This window comes from Halictus rubicundus, chromosome 11 (genome assembly GCF_050948215.1).
Source record: "Halictus rubicundus isolate RS-2024b chromosome 11, iyHalRubi1_principal, whole genome shotgun sequence".
NCBI classification, from domain to species: domain Eukaryota; kingdom Metazoa; phylum Arthropoda; class Insecta; order Hymenoptera; family Halictidae; genus Halictus; species Halictus rubicundus.
In genome coordinates this window covers 14,960,318-14,976,603 of record NC_135159.1, presented here as the reverse complement: position 1 = coordinate 14,976,603, position 16,286 = coordinate 14,960,318, and the positions used below count along the sequence as shown (strand labels likewise).

Genomic DNA, 16,286 nt, shown 5'->3' with positions numbered 1-16,286 from the left:
TTGAGCGTTTTGCCGCTACGTGTTTTGGCGCTGTACGGACCTTTGACGTGAGCAGATGATTCGTGCCGCGGTTTGCACGAGTCTTATGAGGAAAACGGCAAGAATCCTTCATGTCTGGTAAAAATTAATATTTTTAAACATTCTCGTAGGAATTTCGAATTTTTTTATTAAGAAATGTTATTCTTAGGGTAATTTCTACTGCTGGGGCGAAGGAGAAGACGGGGACGTATTATAATAGTGAATTTTAATAACGATGAAAATTATGTACATATTTACAAATTCGCAAAAAACGCTCACGTGACACAAGATATCGGGATACCTATGGATCTACGGGAGAAACAGATTTCCGGTTTCGATTCGAAAGTTTAACGAACGTTGTGCAATTAATTTTGCCCTTTCTGTCTGCCTCTCCTTAGTTTCCTATTCTTCTTATAATTCGATTGCAGCACACCCCTTTCGAGGACGTGTAGGTCGAGGAAGAAACGAGGAACGAAACAACGACATAACACGATGTAGAAACAAGCAACGAATAAAACTCCAGCAATAAGCAACAATATTGTCAACAATAAAGATCAACCAGCTCTCTTGTGATATTGTCCCGCCGCGGGGAAGACGATAAACAATTGTAAACAAGCAACGATTTTAAGTACCCAGCAAAAAGTATCTATGTTTACAATGTGCGCTTTCGTTCGAGTGTAAATTTCGTTTCGCAAACGTTGTGCGTGCGTTGTGTGTGCGACGCGTACGCGGCAATTTCACAAGAAAGATCGGTTCAAAAACGAAACGATTTTCCCGCTCTTTCCGGGGAGGGAAAAACGGAAGGGAAAACCGTAGGGCAATGCGCACCGAGACCGGGAAAGCGAAGACAATTTTTTCTCGGGACACCGACACAATCATGCAACACCCTTAAACCATTAATTCCCGCTCGAAAACCTTCTCTCGGTCATTTTTAGTTCGTCAATTCCTGCTTTTGCGGAAGTAACTGTTTTCCGCGGGAAAATACGAACGCGCGATCGTGATCGCACGCTCGTCGCATAGAAAAATCAAGACGGAACCAGACTCGTTGTAACAAGGAAAATTATGCAGCCTTTCGTGCTGGATATCCTTCGAAAATTATAGAGCAACCTGTACAGGGAAATATGTACAGGAGGTCACAAAAGTCCGGAGACATTTTGAGAATTACAAAAGTGGAAACAAAGATTTTGCTGAGATTTTAACTCACTGTAACTCTGTGCAACTTTCTAGTCATAGGACAATAAGGAATTTGATTAATTCTATTGTAAACTCTCTGGTCGAGTGATTTTAGATTTCTGGTTCATTTGTTGTAATTTTTCCATGTAGTTTTGTACCGGAAAGCTGTTGGATGGCTGCAAACGAGTGCAAAATCTTTGTTTTCTTTGTAAATACGTGAGATTCACAATGTTGCAACCCAGTGTACCTATTTCTCTGATAAGGATTCGATACCGAGCGTCGATAAAGTAGTTTTCTTTGGAACGAAACGACTCGGACGCGGGAGTTTCGTTTTTACAAAGTCTCGGTAAAAAATAACGGTAAAGCAACAAGAACGTTGTGCGATTTCTCTGCTAGAACGACGTATTTCGGACGACTTAACATAGACACGCACGGAGAGACGGATTCATGCTCCTCCTTCATAGTGATTCCCCCCTGTTCTCGACTCTCGTCGTCGATTCTCTCGTTTTCATACTTCTCGAGCTGTCTCTCCCTCTCTTCCTAGGTTAATTCCACGGATATGTTTGAAACGAGAACCTTCTTTCTCCACGCGAGAATACATTTAGAGCCTAGAACATACTTTGGTTTAGTGGCAATGGCGGATCCACGAAAATCGCGTCACCAGTGGGTAAAACGAGGACCATAAAACAGCTAAGTGACTTCCCCTACGATTGATCAGCGTGGCCTAAACTCTGCAACCTGTACCCATAAAGATTGTGGCTTTTCTGACACGTTGACTACACAGTTGCTATCCTCCAAAGTCTCGTAAAATTGCATGACCTTCAAGTAACCTTGAGGAAAAGAATTGTCTTTATAAATTGTTCGACAAACATAATCTGATACCGAGTCACTTCTAGATATAGCAGAGTGATTAGCAAGCTTATTAGATAGGTAATTTAATTTTTAAAGAGACTATAGAATGGAAAATTAATAAAAAATTATTTTTGAAGATAGTCAACGTCAGTCAACGAGTCAGGTTCTTTTTTACTTGCTATTAGAATCTGCTGCAGAGCTTTTGTCGTAGTCCCGTCAGTCCTCGATGGTAAAAATAGTAAAAAAGTGTGTGTCATTGTCTCGTGGCGGAAACGAATGATGCGCGAGAAGACGTCCTGAAGGAACAGTGGAGAACGTTCGTTGGACCCGCCAATGATTTTCTTCTTTTTTGTACGAGGATGATGATGGCCAGCTTTGCCATGTGTTTCTTGTTCTTTTCTCTTCTTCATTTGTTATCGATATGATATTTAATTACGATTACGCGGCTTAAATGATAGTATTTAGATACGATGGGAACGAGATCGCCTAATGTACTCGTCTTACACTCGTAGGAAGCGATGTGGAAAAATGTGTGTTATTATCGGCCAAGGACGACCAGCCAGGTGACCGGGGCCACCAGCATCATCCAGGTCGGTGTCGTTGATGTCCTGCTCCCTGAAATTGCCATAGAGTCGTTTTAGGAATAGAAAGAGACCACAATCTGTAATTTTGAACATTGTCAAGGCCATTTCGAAGTAATCTCAAGACGATCTCAAGATAATCTCAAGGTAATGACCCCTACAGGGTTATTTCAAGCGACCATTTTTGAGGATGGCTTGTGGGAGACCAAACAATTATTTTGCTGACTGAAAGGGCGTCTAGGGACCACGCCGTTGAACCAAAAAATGGTTTCGTCTACTGGCAAGGTATCTAGGGAACCCACCGTTGTTCAAGTCGTTGCGAGTGTGGCTCTGCGCCCTGGTCTCGCGGCTCTCCATTACAGGTGCTTTCAGGATCCTGTCGTCCCCCTCCACGCTCTCCTCGTTGCTCTGCAAGTAGACGGTCGCTATTGTCGCCAAGCACTTTAGCTTCATGTCGCCCCGCTTGAAGTGTTTGTTGGCGACACGGAACTGCAAGCCCAATACCGCGGTCTCCAGGCCCTTCTCGTCCACCGCGGTTATGTGCGGCCCCCTCAGGTACTGGGTATCAGCCTGGAACACCGCCGATTGTTTCCCCCATCATAATCTCCTACGACGAATTCACCCCCTCATCTCCCCTCTAACCATTCGCTGAGAACCGAGAGAGTGAGGGAGAGGAGAGAGGGAGAGGGAGAGGAAGAGAACAATTGCCCAGGCGGGAACCGATTCGCGGGTAGGAGTGTTTGACTGCGATGCCGGCTGAAACGTGATTAAAGCACACTTTGTCAAGCGACCCCTTTCAGCCCGGCGACCTTTGTCTGTCGCCTTTTTTTCAAGAGAGAGCTTCACTGGATATGTCGTTTACCGTTGCAATTGGCTAAACGGATGGAAATTGTTTCCCTTGAACCAAACGCTATCCCCCATCCCTCGTTCTCTTTTTTGTGCGCCGGATGTGCGGTGGATTCTTTTAGAGGATCGGGGATGATGAAAGACCTGGATGAAGGGACGCCAGATTTTCTCCTGTCCCGGATTTCCTTGGCTACTAACTCATTCTTTTTGGATAGTTGCTAATCTGTGGATCTTTAGGATCCTCCAAGATTTACTAAGTGCTTTCAGAACTTTCCAAAGTTTCCTTAGAGCTTTCGCATCACACCTCCCGAAGTCTACAAAGAGCCTTTGGGACCTTCCGAAATCTACAAAGAGCTTTTGGGACCTCCCGAAGTCTGCAAAGAGCTTTTGGGACCCCCCGAAGCCTAAAAAGAGCTTTTGGGACCCCCCGAAGCCTACAAAGAGCTTTTGGGACCTCCCTAGGTCTACAAAGAGCTTTTGAGACCTCCCGAAGTCTACAGAGAGCTTTTGGGACCTCCCGAAGTCTGCAAAGACCTTTTAGAACCAACCGAAGTCCGCAAAGAGCGTTTAGGACCTCCCGAGGAGCCTTCAGGGTATAGGAAAAATCAAATTGGTGTTCCACGTTCGACCGCTATCCCCATCTAATTGATAATAGAAGTCTCTTTCCGAGCGGCAATCTGCATGCAGGGGAGTGAACGTCGAAGGGGCATTTGCGTACATATTGTTGGGTGCTTACCGGGTCGCCGTTGATGAACCAAGTCAACAGGGCAGCGGGTTTCGAGGGTGCGGACGTGCAGTTCATATGAACGACCTCCCCAACTTGGTAGCGCGCACGGCCGCCGGATATTCGTGGCCCCTCGTCAGGCAGCACTGCAAGAAAATGACATTTTCCCGTTCTCATCAAACCGTTCTTCCCCCTCGAGCACAGGACTGCTGTTGCCAGCCACTCGAGAGATTGAAACGAAGCCTCCCCTATCTATCTTTCGCCCCCTAACTCGAAGACACCGTTCCTCGACCAGAGAGAAATATTTTTCCGTAATTTTCGCTCACCGACTACCATCATGTCCGCGTGGTCCGAAACTGTTTGGAACGCCGGAGCCTCCGCCGAGACCTCGCAACGATACCTCCCCGCGCTGGTTAAACTGATGTTCTGCAGCACCACCGACTTCTCCGTGGATTTGTGCGTCTGAAAGCCAACATATTCGGAAAAATAGTTTTTCGAAACGGTTTTCGGGATATTGTTAAAAATTAGGGTGTATACTCACGTTCACATGCACTCCTGGCACCACAAACGTCTGCACCTTGGGCTTGTCCTGTGGCACGAAACGGTAAAACTCGTGGCCGTCTTTGTACCATTTTACCGAGTAGAGTCTCTCGTCGTCCAGGTTGAAGTTGCACTGCATCCGAACCGTTTCGTTCAGCACCACGTGATGCGGAATCTGCAGGGCTGTCATCCGAAGGGCTACCACCCCTGCACACAATTTTCCTTTGTCAGTATTGCTCATCTTGATCCTACTGTAAACATATTTTCTCTTCGACCCTGTCCGACCAAATATTGTCCTCTTCTACTGCTGGAAACACTGCAATTGTGTTTTCCGACCATACATTGCCCTATTTCACTCTCAGAAGCTCTGAAGTGTACGGTTGTTTGATCTAGCACTGTCCTATTCTACTGCAGGAAGGTCTGAAGTGTACACTGTTTAACCTATCATTGTCCTAGTCTACTGCTGGAACGTCTGGAGTATACATTGTTTGATTTCACACTGTTCTGTTCTGCTACAGAAAGCTCTGAAGTACGCATTGGCTGGCCGAACATTATCCTGTTCTACTGCAGAAAGGTCTGCTGTAATATCAAGAAACAGTCCGACTTCTTCTACTGTGTTACAGACCTGGGAACAGCATTGTCTGACCAGTGAATGATCTATTCTACTCGAGAATCGTCTAACAAACAAGAATTGTGTTGTTGGATCAAACTCTGACTTGCTCCACTTCCCGGCAAACTTGAGAGACGAATTGTCTGACAGAACTATGATCTATTTCACTGCAGAAGGGTTTGGCAATGAAATATGCATCGCCTGACAGATTTTAGGCTTATTCTACTTCGAGATGATATGCTGTCCGATTCAAGCACAGCTTGCTTTACTTCGACCATGTTGTGAATTAAACATTCTCTGATGAATGCATGACTTATTCTACTTGGGAATGGTCTATAATGAATTTAACTTCGTATGACCATCGACAGGGGCATTCTACTTGGAAAATAATCCACTGATACGATTGGTCTTGTGGAATAAGCATGAAACCTGTCTGTTCAAAGAGAAATTATATTTGTTTCACCAGAGGCTGATTATACGTTGACTTCTTCTACTTGAAACCTCGCGTAACAGCTTCCGCGGGTGTCTGAGCGCAGACTGACTCATTCTACTCGCCCCTATATTCCTCCGCACAACTTCCACGAGAGTTTCTCTGTACGGTTCATCGCTCTCCCCATGGAAAGCCGCGAACAATGTCATGTCTGACCATACAGTGGCCTTTTCCACTTGCCACGTAAACACCCGTCTGCCGAGCTAACTCCGCAAGGTTACCAGCTAACCAGTGACGCAGAAAAAGAGGCGAAAAACAACAAAATGAATTAAACAGCACAATATTATAAAGAAACAAATATTGTATAAACAACGCAATGATCGAAAAAAAAATAGCGAAACAAAAATTTGTAAATCATATAATTTTGCTATCCAGAGGAATCCCGTTATCGTATCAGTGCGATCACGTCGACTTACACTACTTCCGGTTCCCAGGCTAATAGCGTCTGTCCTGAAAGCCGATGCTACGCTCGATGACGTATCGCGAACGATGACGTATCGACAGCTGATCGTGGTCGGATCCTCTTACGGCTTAAGCTTCTTAAAATTACCGGGGATGTGTCCTCGAAATACGCATCGGCGATACGAGGGTGGAACGCGAGAATGTTTCTCTCATAATACCACCCCCGCAGACGAGTCAAATAACAGTTGGGGGGCAGGTGAGGAGGGGAAGAGTGGGAGGAGTTATTGGATACGACGGGGGAACAATTAAATTGTATCGTCGTCAGCGGGACGGAATTAGCAAATTTCCGGTCGACGATACGATCGCCGGGAAATCAGCGATTTTCAATTCGATACCGAGCCAATCGGATCTGTCGAATTTCTCTTCAGGGCCGCCGAGGGAGTGGGGGAAAGGCACCCCGATTCAACGAGGGAAATTACGAAAGCGATATCGAGGCCTTTCTTCGTCAAGTGGGGGCGGGGGTGCAAAACCGTGCTCAGAGAAATCCCCTTTAGATTCTAATGCTCTCTCTCTCTCTCTCTCTCTCTCTCGGTTCTGCTCCCCATTAGGTCGCGGTTATTCGCCACGCATCCGCCGCATTAAATGCTACTCGCGAACCACAGTCGCTTTTTTTTCGAGTGGTCTTAATTAACTTCCACCCTCGACTGGCTGCGCCGTTTCATCCCCCGACCGTGAGACCCCGTTTCAATGGGAGCCCGATGAAGCTCTCCCGATGACCAATCGCTGCCTAGCTACCGGACAACAGCCAATTGACACACGCCGGTTTTAATGCGCTTCTGCGAAAGCAAAATTGGGGGATGAAAAATCGCTCATGTTTGACCTGCTGTAACCAGGGAAGAAAAAATCATACGATGATGTACTCGAGCTCATTTTGAAGAGTAGACCATCCGCTTTCATCCCAGTAACTTCACTTTTTGGCAGAGATGATGTACGTTTAATAATAAATTGATAAACGATCTGGTAAACATTGAGAAACGGTTTGTCAATGTTTCACCTAGTATAACTTTGTGAAAAAAATCCTACGACCATGTACTTTGCCTCATTTTGAAGGGCGAGCTCTCCGCTTTCGCCCACCTAAGATAATTTTTGTCCAGTCATGTCGGTCTGGTCTGACTCCGACGGGAAATTGAAAACAGTCTTTTCGACAATCTTTGCAAAATGTTACAGCTTCAAGCGTCTCTGGAAGGCTTAAGAAATTTTTCTGGTGAACGAAACCAACGCGAATATGAAGGCCGAATCTTCCTCTTTGCAGCGCCATCTTAAAATGTGAAGTACGATTTTTTGTTGCTGTGTTATCCCGTTTTGAACAGAACCTGGGAATTCGACCCTTCGGAGTAGATTGTGAAAATATTGTAAGTTCAGTTGTATGGAGTTTTGAGAAGTGGATACTACGTCTGGGAAAAGCGAGGATATTTCGTGGGAGACGTGGCTGTACCGCGGAATCGTCTCTATAAAAATACATCGATCGGTTTTGACAGCGTCGTCTCGGGTCACGGGCCGACATCTTGCCCCGATCGCTTTATCTGGGTCACTCCGGCCGGGATCGCTGTATTTTTCGGCCGTTCTGTTATTTCTAGTTTTTTTTCCCCCCGGCCACTGCACCGGGGAAAATAACAAAACATACAAAAGCCGGCTTCTTTCAGCCCCTCCCCCCACGCCCCAACCGTAACGCGATCCGAGAAAAAACCGAATTTGGCCGCTTGTAAAACGAGCCACGGGAATTGCGAAACCAGAACCCTTCGCAATCAATTACGGATCGAGGAAAAAAGCACACACGGACGTAAAAGCCCGCGGAGACAGACGGGCTCCGCGATAGCCGATATCGGGGCATCGAAGCGGAAAAAATTTTTCGATCTATTTTTCGAGCCAGCCTCCCCCCCCCCTCCCCTCGCCGAATGGTCTGAACCGATTGTCGATTTGTTTTTGCCGCGACCGGAAAAAAACCGACGTCCCTTTTTCGAACTGCTCCGTTTTAATACCAATTATTCTCTAATTTATTGACCCCCCGGACTCCCTACATTTCCCTGCGAAAACGCACGCAATCAAACATTTATTTATGAATCTTTTTCAACGTATTTTACAAGACATTTATCGTAGACCTATTGGTCCTTCTATTATTATGTGCTATCTTTATTAATTACCAAGATATGTTTCAAAAAAGCACTTTTCCACCCCTAACATTGAGGGTTATTTTCACCCATTAAACATGTATGAGGGGAGCTATCAAAAAATACATATCCAATATTTTTTGTTTCAAGTTTCATTAAAATTGGCAGTTTCGAATTGATGGAGACAGGTATGGCTGACCAGCGCTGATCGATTCCACTTAATATATTATCGATATCAATTAAAACAGATGCCCCATTTATGCTTTTAGCACAGTTTTGTTGGTCAAGTAATACAGTGTTTGTATCGATTTGTATGTTACTCTTTAACGTGCCTAACCGTGGTCCACCGTTTCTACTGATTTTCCAACAAAAATAGAAAACACTGTCCAATTATAATTTAAACACTGACATACGTGCTCGATCACTAAACTGAATTTTCTTCACATGTTCAATCTTTCAAATATCGCGACAAAGAATGTTTAAAAAAATATTTATAATTGCATTTTGGTAAAAATTGATACTGAAGAATTCGAGTGTTATGCGCGCTCTGGCAATTCGGGCGTAGACAATGATCGTCGAACGGGGATTCCGCCCCTGGCACAGTTATGGTAATTGATTTTTGACCTAGCCTTATATCCGGTATACACTTCCGGCCGCTGATTAACCTGCCGCTGCGACAGGTACACATCCAACCCTCGTCCGATTGTCTTTAATTAAATCGACCGTGTCGGCGTCCGTCACGGGCACGTGCGAGCGGCGTCGCGACGTCGAGCGTCTGCGGCCCGACAACCCGGGAAGACACGGCAATGATGAACGTTCACGTGAACAGCCAAGGGGCTGGAGAAACGTCCTTCCGCGAACGCTCTCGCACGAATCGATACTTCATTTGTCCGTTTCGATCGCTGTTACGCCTCAACACGAACTCCGAAAATTTTCCGATTCTCCCGGATAATACTTAAATCTCTTCTCTATCGCGTAGCACAGTCGGTTTTTCCCTCAGATTTTTCATTCTGTAAATACATTTGAAAGTGTCCGACAAGGTTCGAGCGCTCACGGTGCCCGTCCCGATTCAAATATCGTTTGCACGTGTTGGAAAGCTTAGGATATTGTAAAAAAATATACCGTTGTATTCGGACGAGTTTGCAGAATCGTCTCGTGCAAGGTACGTGTACGTGGCTTTCACGGTTTAAGCGCAAAAAATTCTGGAAGTTGGAAACTCGACATTTGTTATTTTATCGAGTTCTGCTGTTCGAAATCGTTTTTTTTTTTCGGGGAACCGAAAGCGGTTTTCAGATTTGTGTTCAGCGTGTTGAAATCTGCGAGATTTTATTGGAATTCGAATTAAGGGTTGAATGTTTCCAACGTGTAAAACTAGACAGTGTCTATATTGCTTCTTCTGTGGTCTATATTAAGTAGATACAGCAGACAATGGCCAGACCGAGGAATTTTTAATCAATTCTCCAACGACGCTAGCAATTTTAACCGTTGACAGACGAGTCAGTTCCAGCCGCAGAATCTAAAACTGTTTTTCAGTAGAATTGTGTAACGGAAGATTGTCAGCAGGTCGAAAGGATCAAGTAGACCAGGTGAGCAATGGTCAGCCAAGTCAACTAAAATCGTGGCCGCGTAATAAACCAGCGGCCCACCTGTTCAGCCCGGTTTTCCACGAGAAATCGCGTTATGTTCGGTGTCAGAGACTTTCAGCGTGGCTGGCAGAGGCATCGTGTCGTGAATTAAACGTTACACGACCGTCCACGTTAATTCCCGGCTCGCATGTCTGAGCAGTATTTTTCGCGAGTCGGCATTATTGAATTTTCTGACCGCTTTTCCAACTTATGGAAAAACGCGGAAAGGAGTGTAGGCAGAACACGCGACCGATTGTCAAGTGGATGGCAACGATGTGTTTTATCGTCGACGAACGGATCCGAGACGAACTTACTTCATTCTCTCTCTCAGCTACGAACCTAATCGCGTCACGCGACGGTTTAACCGATCGCAGAGGATGAAAACGAAGAGACGAGCGTAATTGTACGCGTATAACCGTGACGTCACGTCCGGTTAAAAAACCGTGACGACGACTGGCGTAAACGTCCCGCGAGACCGCATTACGATAGGTCGTTAACTCGAGTACCCTAATTGGCTGAATTTCCAATAAAGCTCGCCGTTCTATGGCGACGTTCCTCGAATGAGACTCGGATCGTCGTTGCGGGCGGCGACTGCTCGATTATTCAGAGCGCTGTGACCTTCCAGGGAGGACCATAATCGAACCGTTCGAGCACACGGGGTTTCGTTCAACTCGGAGGAGCCGAGCTATAGTCTTCCGGCTAATCACCTGACGGAGAGCCGACTGTTTGTCCGCCGTGTTTATGTCTGAGATAATTGTCCGATTCGGATGTAGGTCAGACCTAATCTAGCGCTGATCATTCAATCTCGTCGCAATATTAGCCGTAGGATCACTTGCGGTAGACCCGAGGAGTTGTTTAACTTCAGGTAGCACGATGATTTGGGAAACATAATATTGGGAGAGCGGGACGACCGAGGTCCTACGACTGATGTGTACCTAGGAATGCCGAAGCTGTTCACACAGATTAACGGGACCCAGCGCTAAATAGGGATTTCGGTGTTTTAGGAGGGGACCTGGCACTTTCAAATCCTAGGGACGTTACGCTGAACGACCTAACTCTGACAAATTCTGACACCGTAGGACCCAGCCCCGACGATAAGACCTCCGGAAATGAGACCTAACCTCCATAAATCCCAGCTTTGCAAGACCTGCCATCAAAAGACAAGCAAGACTTAGCACCGAATGACTTAACCTTGATAAATTCTGCCGCTATAAGATCCAGCCCTGATAAGACCTCCATAGGTCTTAAGACGTAACCTTGATAAATCTCAGCTTTGCGCAACCTAACATCGGAAGACCTAGCGCCGCGAGACCTAGCTCTGATTGGCCCAACACGTCCAGCGAGTGTAGGACCTAGTCCTGATGAATTGTGGAAACGCTGTCACCAAAAAGATTGAACTTCCGAGGTGAAACTGGACCCAACATCCATTCTCCAGCAATCAACCAACAGGCCAGCCGGAGGAGCAAGAACACCCTTCTCGCGTTAGAAAAATGATTTGGCCCATTGTGAGTGGTCGTCGTCGTGCTGTCAACAAGAGGCCGGGTTTCCAAACCATTGGCGAACCCGGCCCGATAATAAGGATGGTTATCGGTCCCGCGATAAGATCGTGGAGCACGGGCCAGCCGTCAGGACAAAGGGAAAACGATTTCCGTCGGTTTTTCCAGGGGAGGGTTCGCGCTGTCAGGATCCTTTCATCGTGCAACGTTCAACAAGGGTAGGAACGAGGTCTGCTCGAGGGACGCGGAGGAAATTAAAATATCGTGCAGGCCCGGCCCGAGAAGGAAAGAGAGGCGGTAGGTCGACGAATGTTTCCGTCTGGTGGGCGCGGGGAACGCCGGGTAATGCGGTAACCAACGGACATTTAGATAGGACCCCGGGTACCTCGCGTCCGGGCCGGGGGAACAGAAATAGGATTCCCCGGGACGAGGACGCGCGGAACTTCTCTCGAGGATCCCACCGTGAAAGTAGATCGATTACGAGCCGTGAATAAAGCTCTCCTCGGGAAAAACCGTTCTCCAACAGTTCCATCAATTTTTCCGAGCCGGGACGCCTCGCCGCACCCGATTACACTGTTGAGTTCCGTCTGTGTTAGGCGATCAGCGCTCCGCGTTAGGTTTGAATTAAATCCAATCCGTCTAGGCCCGAGTCCAATGCCTGGTGCATGGTTGCGTTCGATGTTACAGGGCTAGAGTTCGTTGGTTTTTATTCCCATGTGGTTATGTTGGTCCGGGTGAGTTTGGTGTGACAGTGTTTGCTCCGGTTGAGCTAGGCTTGATAGTCAGGTCTGGTTGAGTTTGATGTGACAGTGTTTGGTCCGGTTGAGTTAGGTTTGATAGTGTTTGGTCCGGTTGAGTTAGGCTTGATAGTGTTTGGCCTGGTTGAGTTTGGTGTGACAGTGTTTGGTCCGGCTGAGCTAGGTGTGATAGTCAGGTCTGGTTGAGTTTGGTGTGACAGTGTTTGGTCCGGTTGAGTTAGGTTTGATAGTGTTTGATATGGTTGAATTAGACCGCTAATCGGCTGCTGTTGACTGCTTAGTAGAGACGCTAACACTGTTATTTTCACCGGCTCGAAGACCGAGCCACGCGTTCGATGTTCCGGTGGATCGATTGTTCGATAGATAGACAAGAGTCCGGGGATCAGATACCGGGAACAAATGACCGGCTGTCAGGCCGGGCCCGAGTGGATTGCATCCGTCTTCGAACTAATTTCCTCGTGGAAGAAGCACGGTCGACAGTGGACGAGACTATTCGCAACGGTGTCGTTAGTGTGCTTTTACCGAGCGAAAATTAAGGAATGAACAGAGTCTTGATGTTCAACTACCTGTAACTCCGTAAAAAAAGATCGTACGGTATTGTACCTTAGAGCTCGATTTAAAGATCGAACTTCCTGGACCACTAACATGAACTCCTTTTCCTGTTAAAAAAATTCTAGTGCAGTGCGAATCAATCGGGAACTCAAAAGTGGTCTTTCCATCGCGTTGCAGATTCAAACAACCGGGCTGCCTTTAAAAAATTTTTTCCCCCATTGAAACCAACGCGAATCGAAAGAGTGAATCTTCCTCGTTGCAACGCCGTCTAAAAATTGCACGTACGATTTTTTCTCGCCGTTTTATTGGGTCTTGAAGAAAATCCAATTTGTTGGTTCGGCGTCGAGCGCGGATCATTTAGCGCTTATGGGATCCCGGGAGCCGCGTCTAGATTAAGGAAATTACACGGAGTACATCGAGATCGATAACGGTGAAATGCCACGACGGTGGACCATTGTCAAACGCGTAGATCGTGATCGCGCAAACATCCAAACAATGCGGGGGCGACGCCGCGCCAAGCCGCGTGGACGTGCGCGCGTTGTATATCGTCGCTCTCCTATATCGACGCCAGAATATCACCGTGCGATCGGCACGGCGGCAGCCGTTTCCACGATTATCGCAACAGTGGCCCCGTTAATTGTTTATTTGTCGCCTGGCGGGCGCTCAATCGACCACGGAGCCAATGGGAATCGTGGATGCTCGCTTCGCTCCCGCGGGATCAGCGCCGGCACATCGAAAACACCTTTAGGATCTGCTTGATCTAGCCATTCGGGGGCTCAAAGAAAGCTTCCTTTAAAGGATCCTTAAGCCACGTTCCTGGGTAAACGTCTGGGAGATTCCGTTGAAGTTTAAGGGAGCACCTAGAGCTTATTCTTGGGGAACGTTAGTGGCTCAGATCAACTGGGATTTTGGCTAGAGATCACTTGGAGGCTAAGATAGAGCCTGAGTTAGTGTCTGACCTAGAGCCTAATCTGAGGTGTCTAATAGAGCAAGAATCGGTGAGGTAGGGCTCGAGTTTGTGGCTGAGATAGTAGTTGAGTTGGGATCTCGGAGAGTGGAGTGAGGAATAAGGTAGTACCTGATTTAGGATATTGATTGGGACATAACTCGGAGCCAGAGGTAATTCCTGAGCTGGACAGTAAGGTACAACATGATCTGAGGTGTCACTCGGGGCCTCAATTAGAAATTGAATCAGTGCCTGAGCTGGAATCTCAGTTAGGATATTAACAAAGGCCTCGATTAGTGCCTGAGTTAGTACCTGAGCTAGGATATTAATCAGGGTTTCAGTTGTAATAAGACGGGGTGCCTAAGGTATGCCTGAGTGGAGTCTGAACTAGAGTCTCAGTCGGTACCTGACCTATCGCCCGAGTTAGTGCCCACGATAGTATCTGAATTAGGACATCGACTAGAGCCACAGCTAGATAGACTTATAAATAGGCCATCAATTACACTCTGGGACAGATCCTGAACCAGTATCTGATCTATAACCCGACATGGTACTCAGTCCAGAATCCAGTGTCCCAAAATACACCTGACTCGAGGTCCTACAACAAAGTCGACCAACCCTAACCAAAACAACCCTGAGGAATCCGATTCCTAGGCCTGGAATTCGCGAGCACCATCTACCAGGAGCTGGGAGGATCGAGGAACAGCCGTCGAAAGGGAGGTCGTTCGCGCACCACTCGCGGGCCAACGAAACCTCGGAGGCCCGGCGTTCGTCCATCGACGACGTCAACCCCCTGAACGAATGATCGTTCGTCCCCCTCGGAACTGGTCCAAGGCAGTTTCGATCGGTAATTGGCGTGTACCCACCTGAGTGCAGCATGAGCACGTAGAGCGCCGCCAGCCTAGACAGCAGGGTCCTGCGTATCGTCCGTAGCTGCGTCATCCTCGGCGATCCTTCTGGCATCATGCAGCATGGACGACGTCAACGACGAAGACGACCACGAACACGACGACGACAGGGTGTCCCACCACACAGGGTGTCCTGTTCGCGGCGGCGGGATGAGAACGGTGTCACTGGTCAACCATGGTCCCTCGAAGCTAGCGGAGAGCTAGGGTAGCACTGTTCACGCACTGGACGAGAAACGAGGGATCGATCTCTCTCTCTCTCTCTCTCTCTCTCTCTCTTTCTCTCTCTGTCCCGCCGTGTCCCCGTGGACCCCTCCCCCCGAAGGCAAACGAGAGCTGGTCCTCGGTAGACTGCACTGTCAAAGAGACCCGACCGCGACAGAAGACGATGTCGACGACTACGAACGTGAAGCTTGAAGAAGGACTCCCGAGCGACCTTCCAGGTGGTCAGCAGGTGTCGTCACCCCGGCGGCACATCGTTATCCACGTTCCTTCGGGTTGCACTAATTGAAAATCTATACCGGGGTCTAGAGAGAACCGGACTGCTACTGCGGCACACACCACCAGGAACAGGAGAGGCGCCGCCGGTGTGTTGCTGGTGATGGTGTAGCTGCTGCTGGTTTAGCTGCTGCTGGTGTAGCGGCGGCGTCTGCTGCTGCTGCTGCTGCTGCTGCTACCACTGATGATGCTACGTTGTTCGTAGATGGTAGTGGTGGTGGTAGGAGCAACGATGGTGGTGGCAGCGTTGTAAAGAGGGGACTGGGAACCTGGCGGGAGAAGGGTGGAGGAGCTGCCGGGAGCACAGCGGCACCGACGAGGACAGGGACACTAGACCCGACTCGGTGAACGAAGAGGACAGAACGATTTCGAGTCGGTTCCTGGGCGACTGCGCCGTTCTCCAAGTCGATGATCGCTGCAAAATTCTCCATCTCGCTCCCTGCCCCTGCGCGGCGGACCTCTTTTCGATGCGTTGCCTGACTGCCGGCTTGCTACTTCGCTCGCGCGCCACACTGACCGTCCGTGTGTGAGCGAGCGCTCTACCTATGTATGTATGTACGTGTGCTAGCTACGCGTGCAGGCGCTAACGAAATTGGGGGAAATACGCTACACTCCCGCCACGACCTCCTACTCTTAGGATACCAACCGGGAAGAGACGCTCTCTTCCGCCAGGAATTATGCGGATTTTTCCGACGAGACCGCCGGTGTTTCCTTTCGGTTTCGACCGGCGCGCGTGAACCCTCCCGCGCATAGCAATTCCGAAAGAGCGGAGACCGTTTGTTCCCCAGGCTTCTTTGTTTTGCGTTTGATGAGAAGCAAGTACTTCCACGAGTCCTGGGACGGCCTCGCGGGGTCTTGCTAATAAGGAACGGCGGACTTTGAACGCCCTTTTTTTTTATGGAGGCGTCGCGTTCGACTGAAATTTGATCATTTCCAGGTGGATTGGATGTCCTGTCCGACAATGCAGATGTAGGATATCAATTGCAGAATAGACCTCAGGGTTCAAATTCGGGACTGACTTGGAGGCGCCTAATTGGACCTCAATGCCTACCAAACCTAACACTTTTCCAGTCCCCTAATCTGGGCCCAGACCTAACCACCC

At 48.0% G+C, this 16,286-nt stretch overlaps 1 protein-coding gene across 1 annotated transcript; it reads right to left on the bottom strand.

Annotated features, from left to right (window-relative positions):
- Positions 1-227: 227 nt before the first annotated feature.
- On the bottom strand, positions 228-15,376 carry LOC143359227 (uncharacterized). Its single transcript, XM_076797014.1, has 6 exons — positions 14,648-15,376; positions 4,736-4,941; positions 4,521-4,656; positions 4,207-4,340; positions 2,927-3,194; positions 228-2,658 (listed from the first exon to the last, which is right to left on the bottom strand). The coding sequence occupies exons 1-6, from the start codon at positions 14,745-14,747 to the stop codon at positions 2,582-2,584; spliced, it is 921 nt and encodes a 306-aa protein (XP_076653129.1). The 5' UTR covers positions 14,748-15,376; the 3' UTR covers positions 228-2,581.
- Positions 15,377-16,286: the final 910 nt, after the last annotated feature.

What these genes read in the sequence shown, in the direction of transcription:
- LOC143359227 (XM_076797014.1), bottom strand. Translation starts at nt 14,747, where the DNA reads ATGATGCCAGAAGGATCGCCGAGGATGACGCAGCTACGGACGATACGC. An exon ending in TGCCAGGAGTGCATGTGAAC is followed by an intron (nt 4,657 to 4,735) that starts GTGAGTATACAC and finishes GTTGGCTTTCAG; the next exon opens with ACGCACAAATCCACGGAGAA. An exon ending in CGCGGACATGATGGTAGTCG is followed by an intron (nt 4,341 to 4,520) that starts GTGAGCGAAAAT and finishes ATTTTCTTGCAG; the next exon opens with TGCTGCCTGACGAGGGGCCA.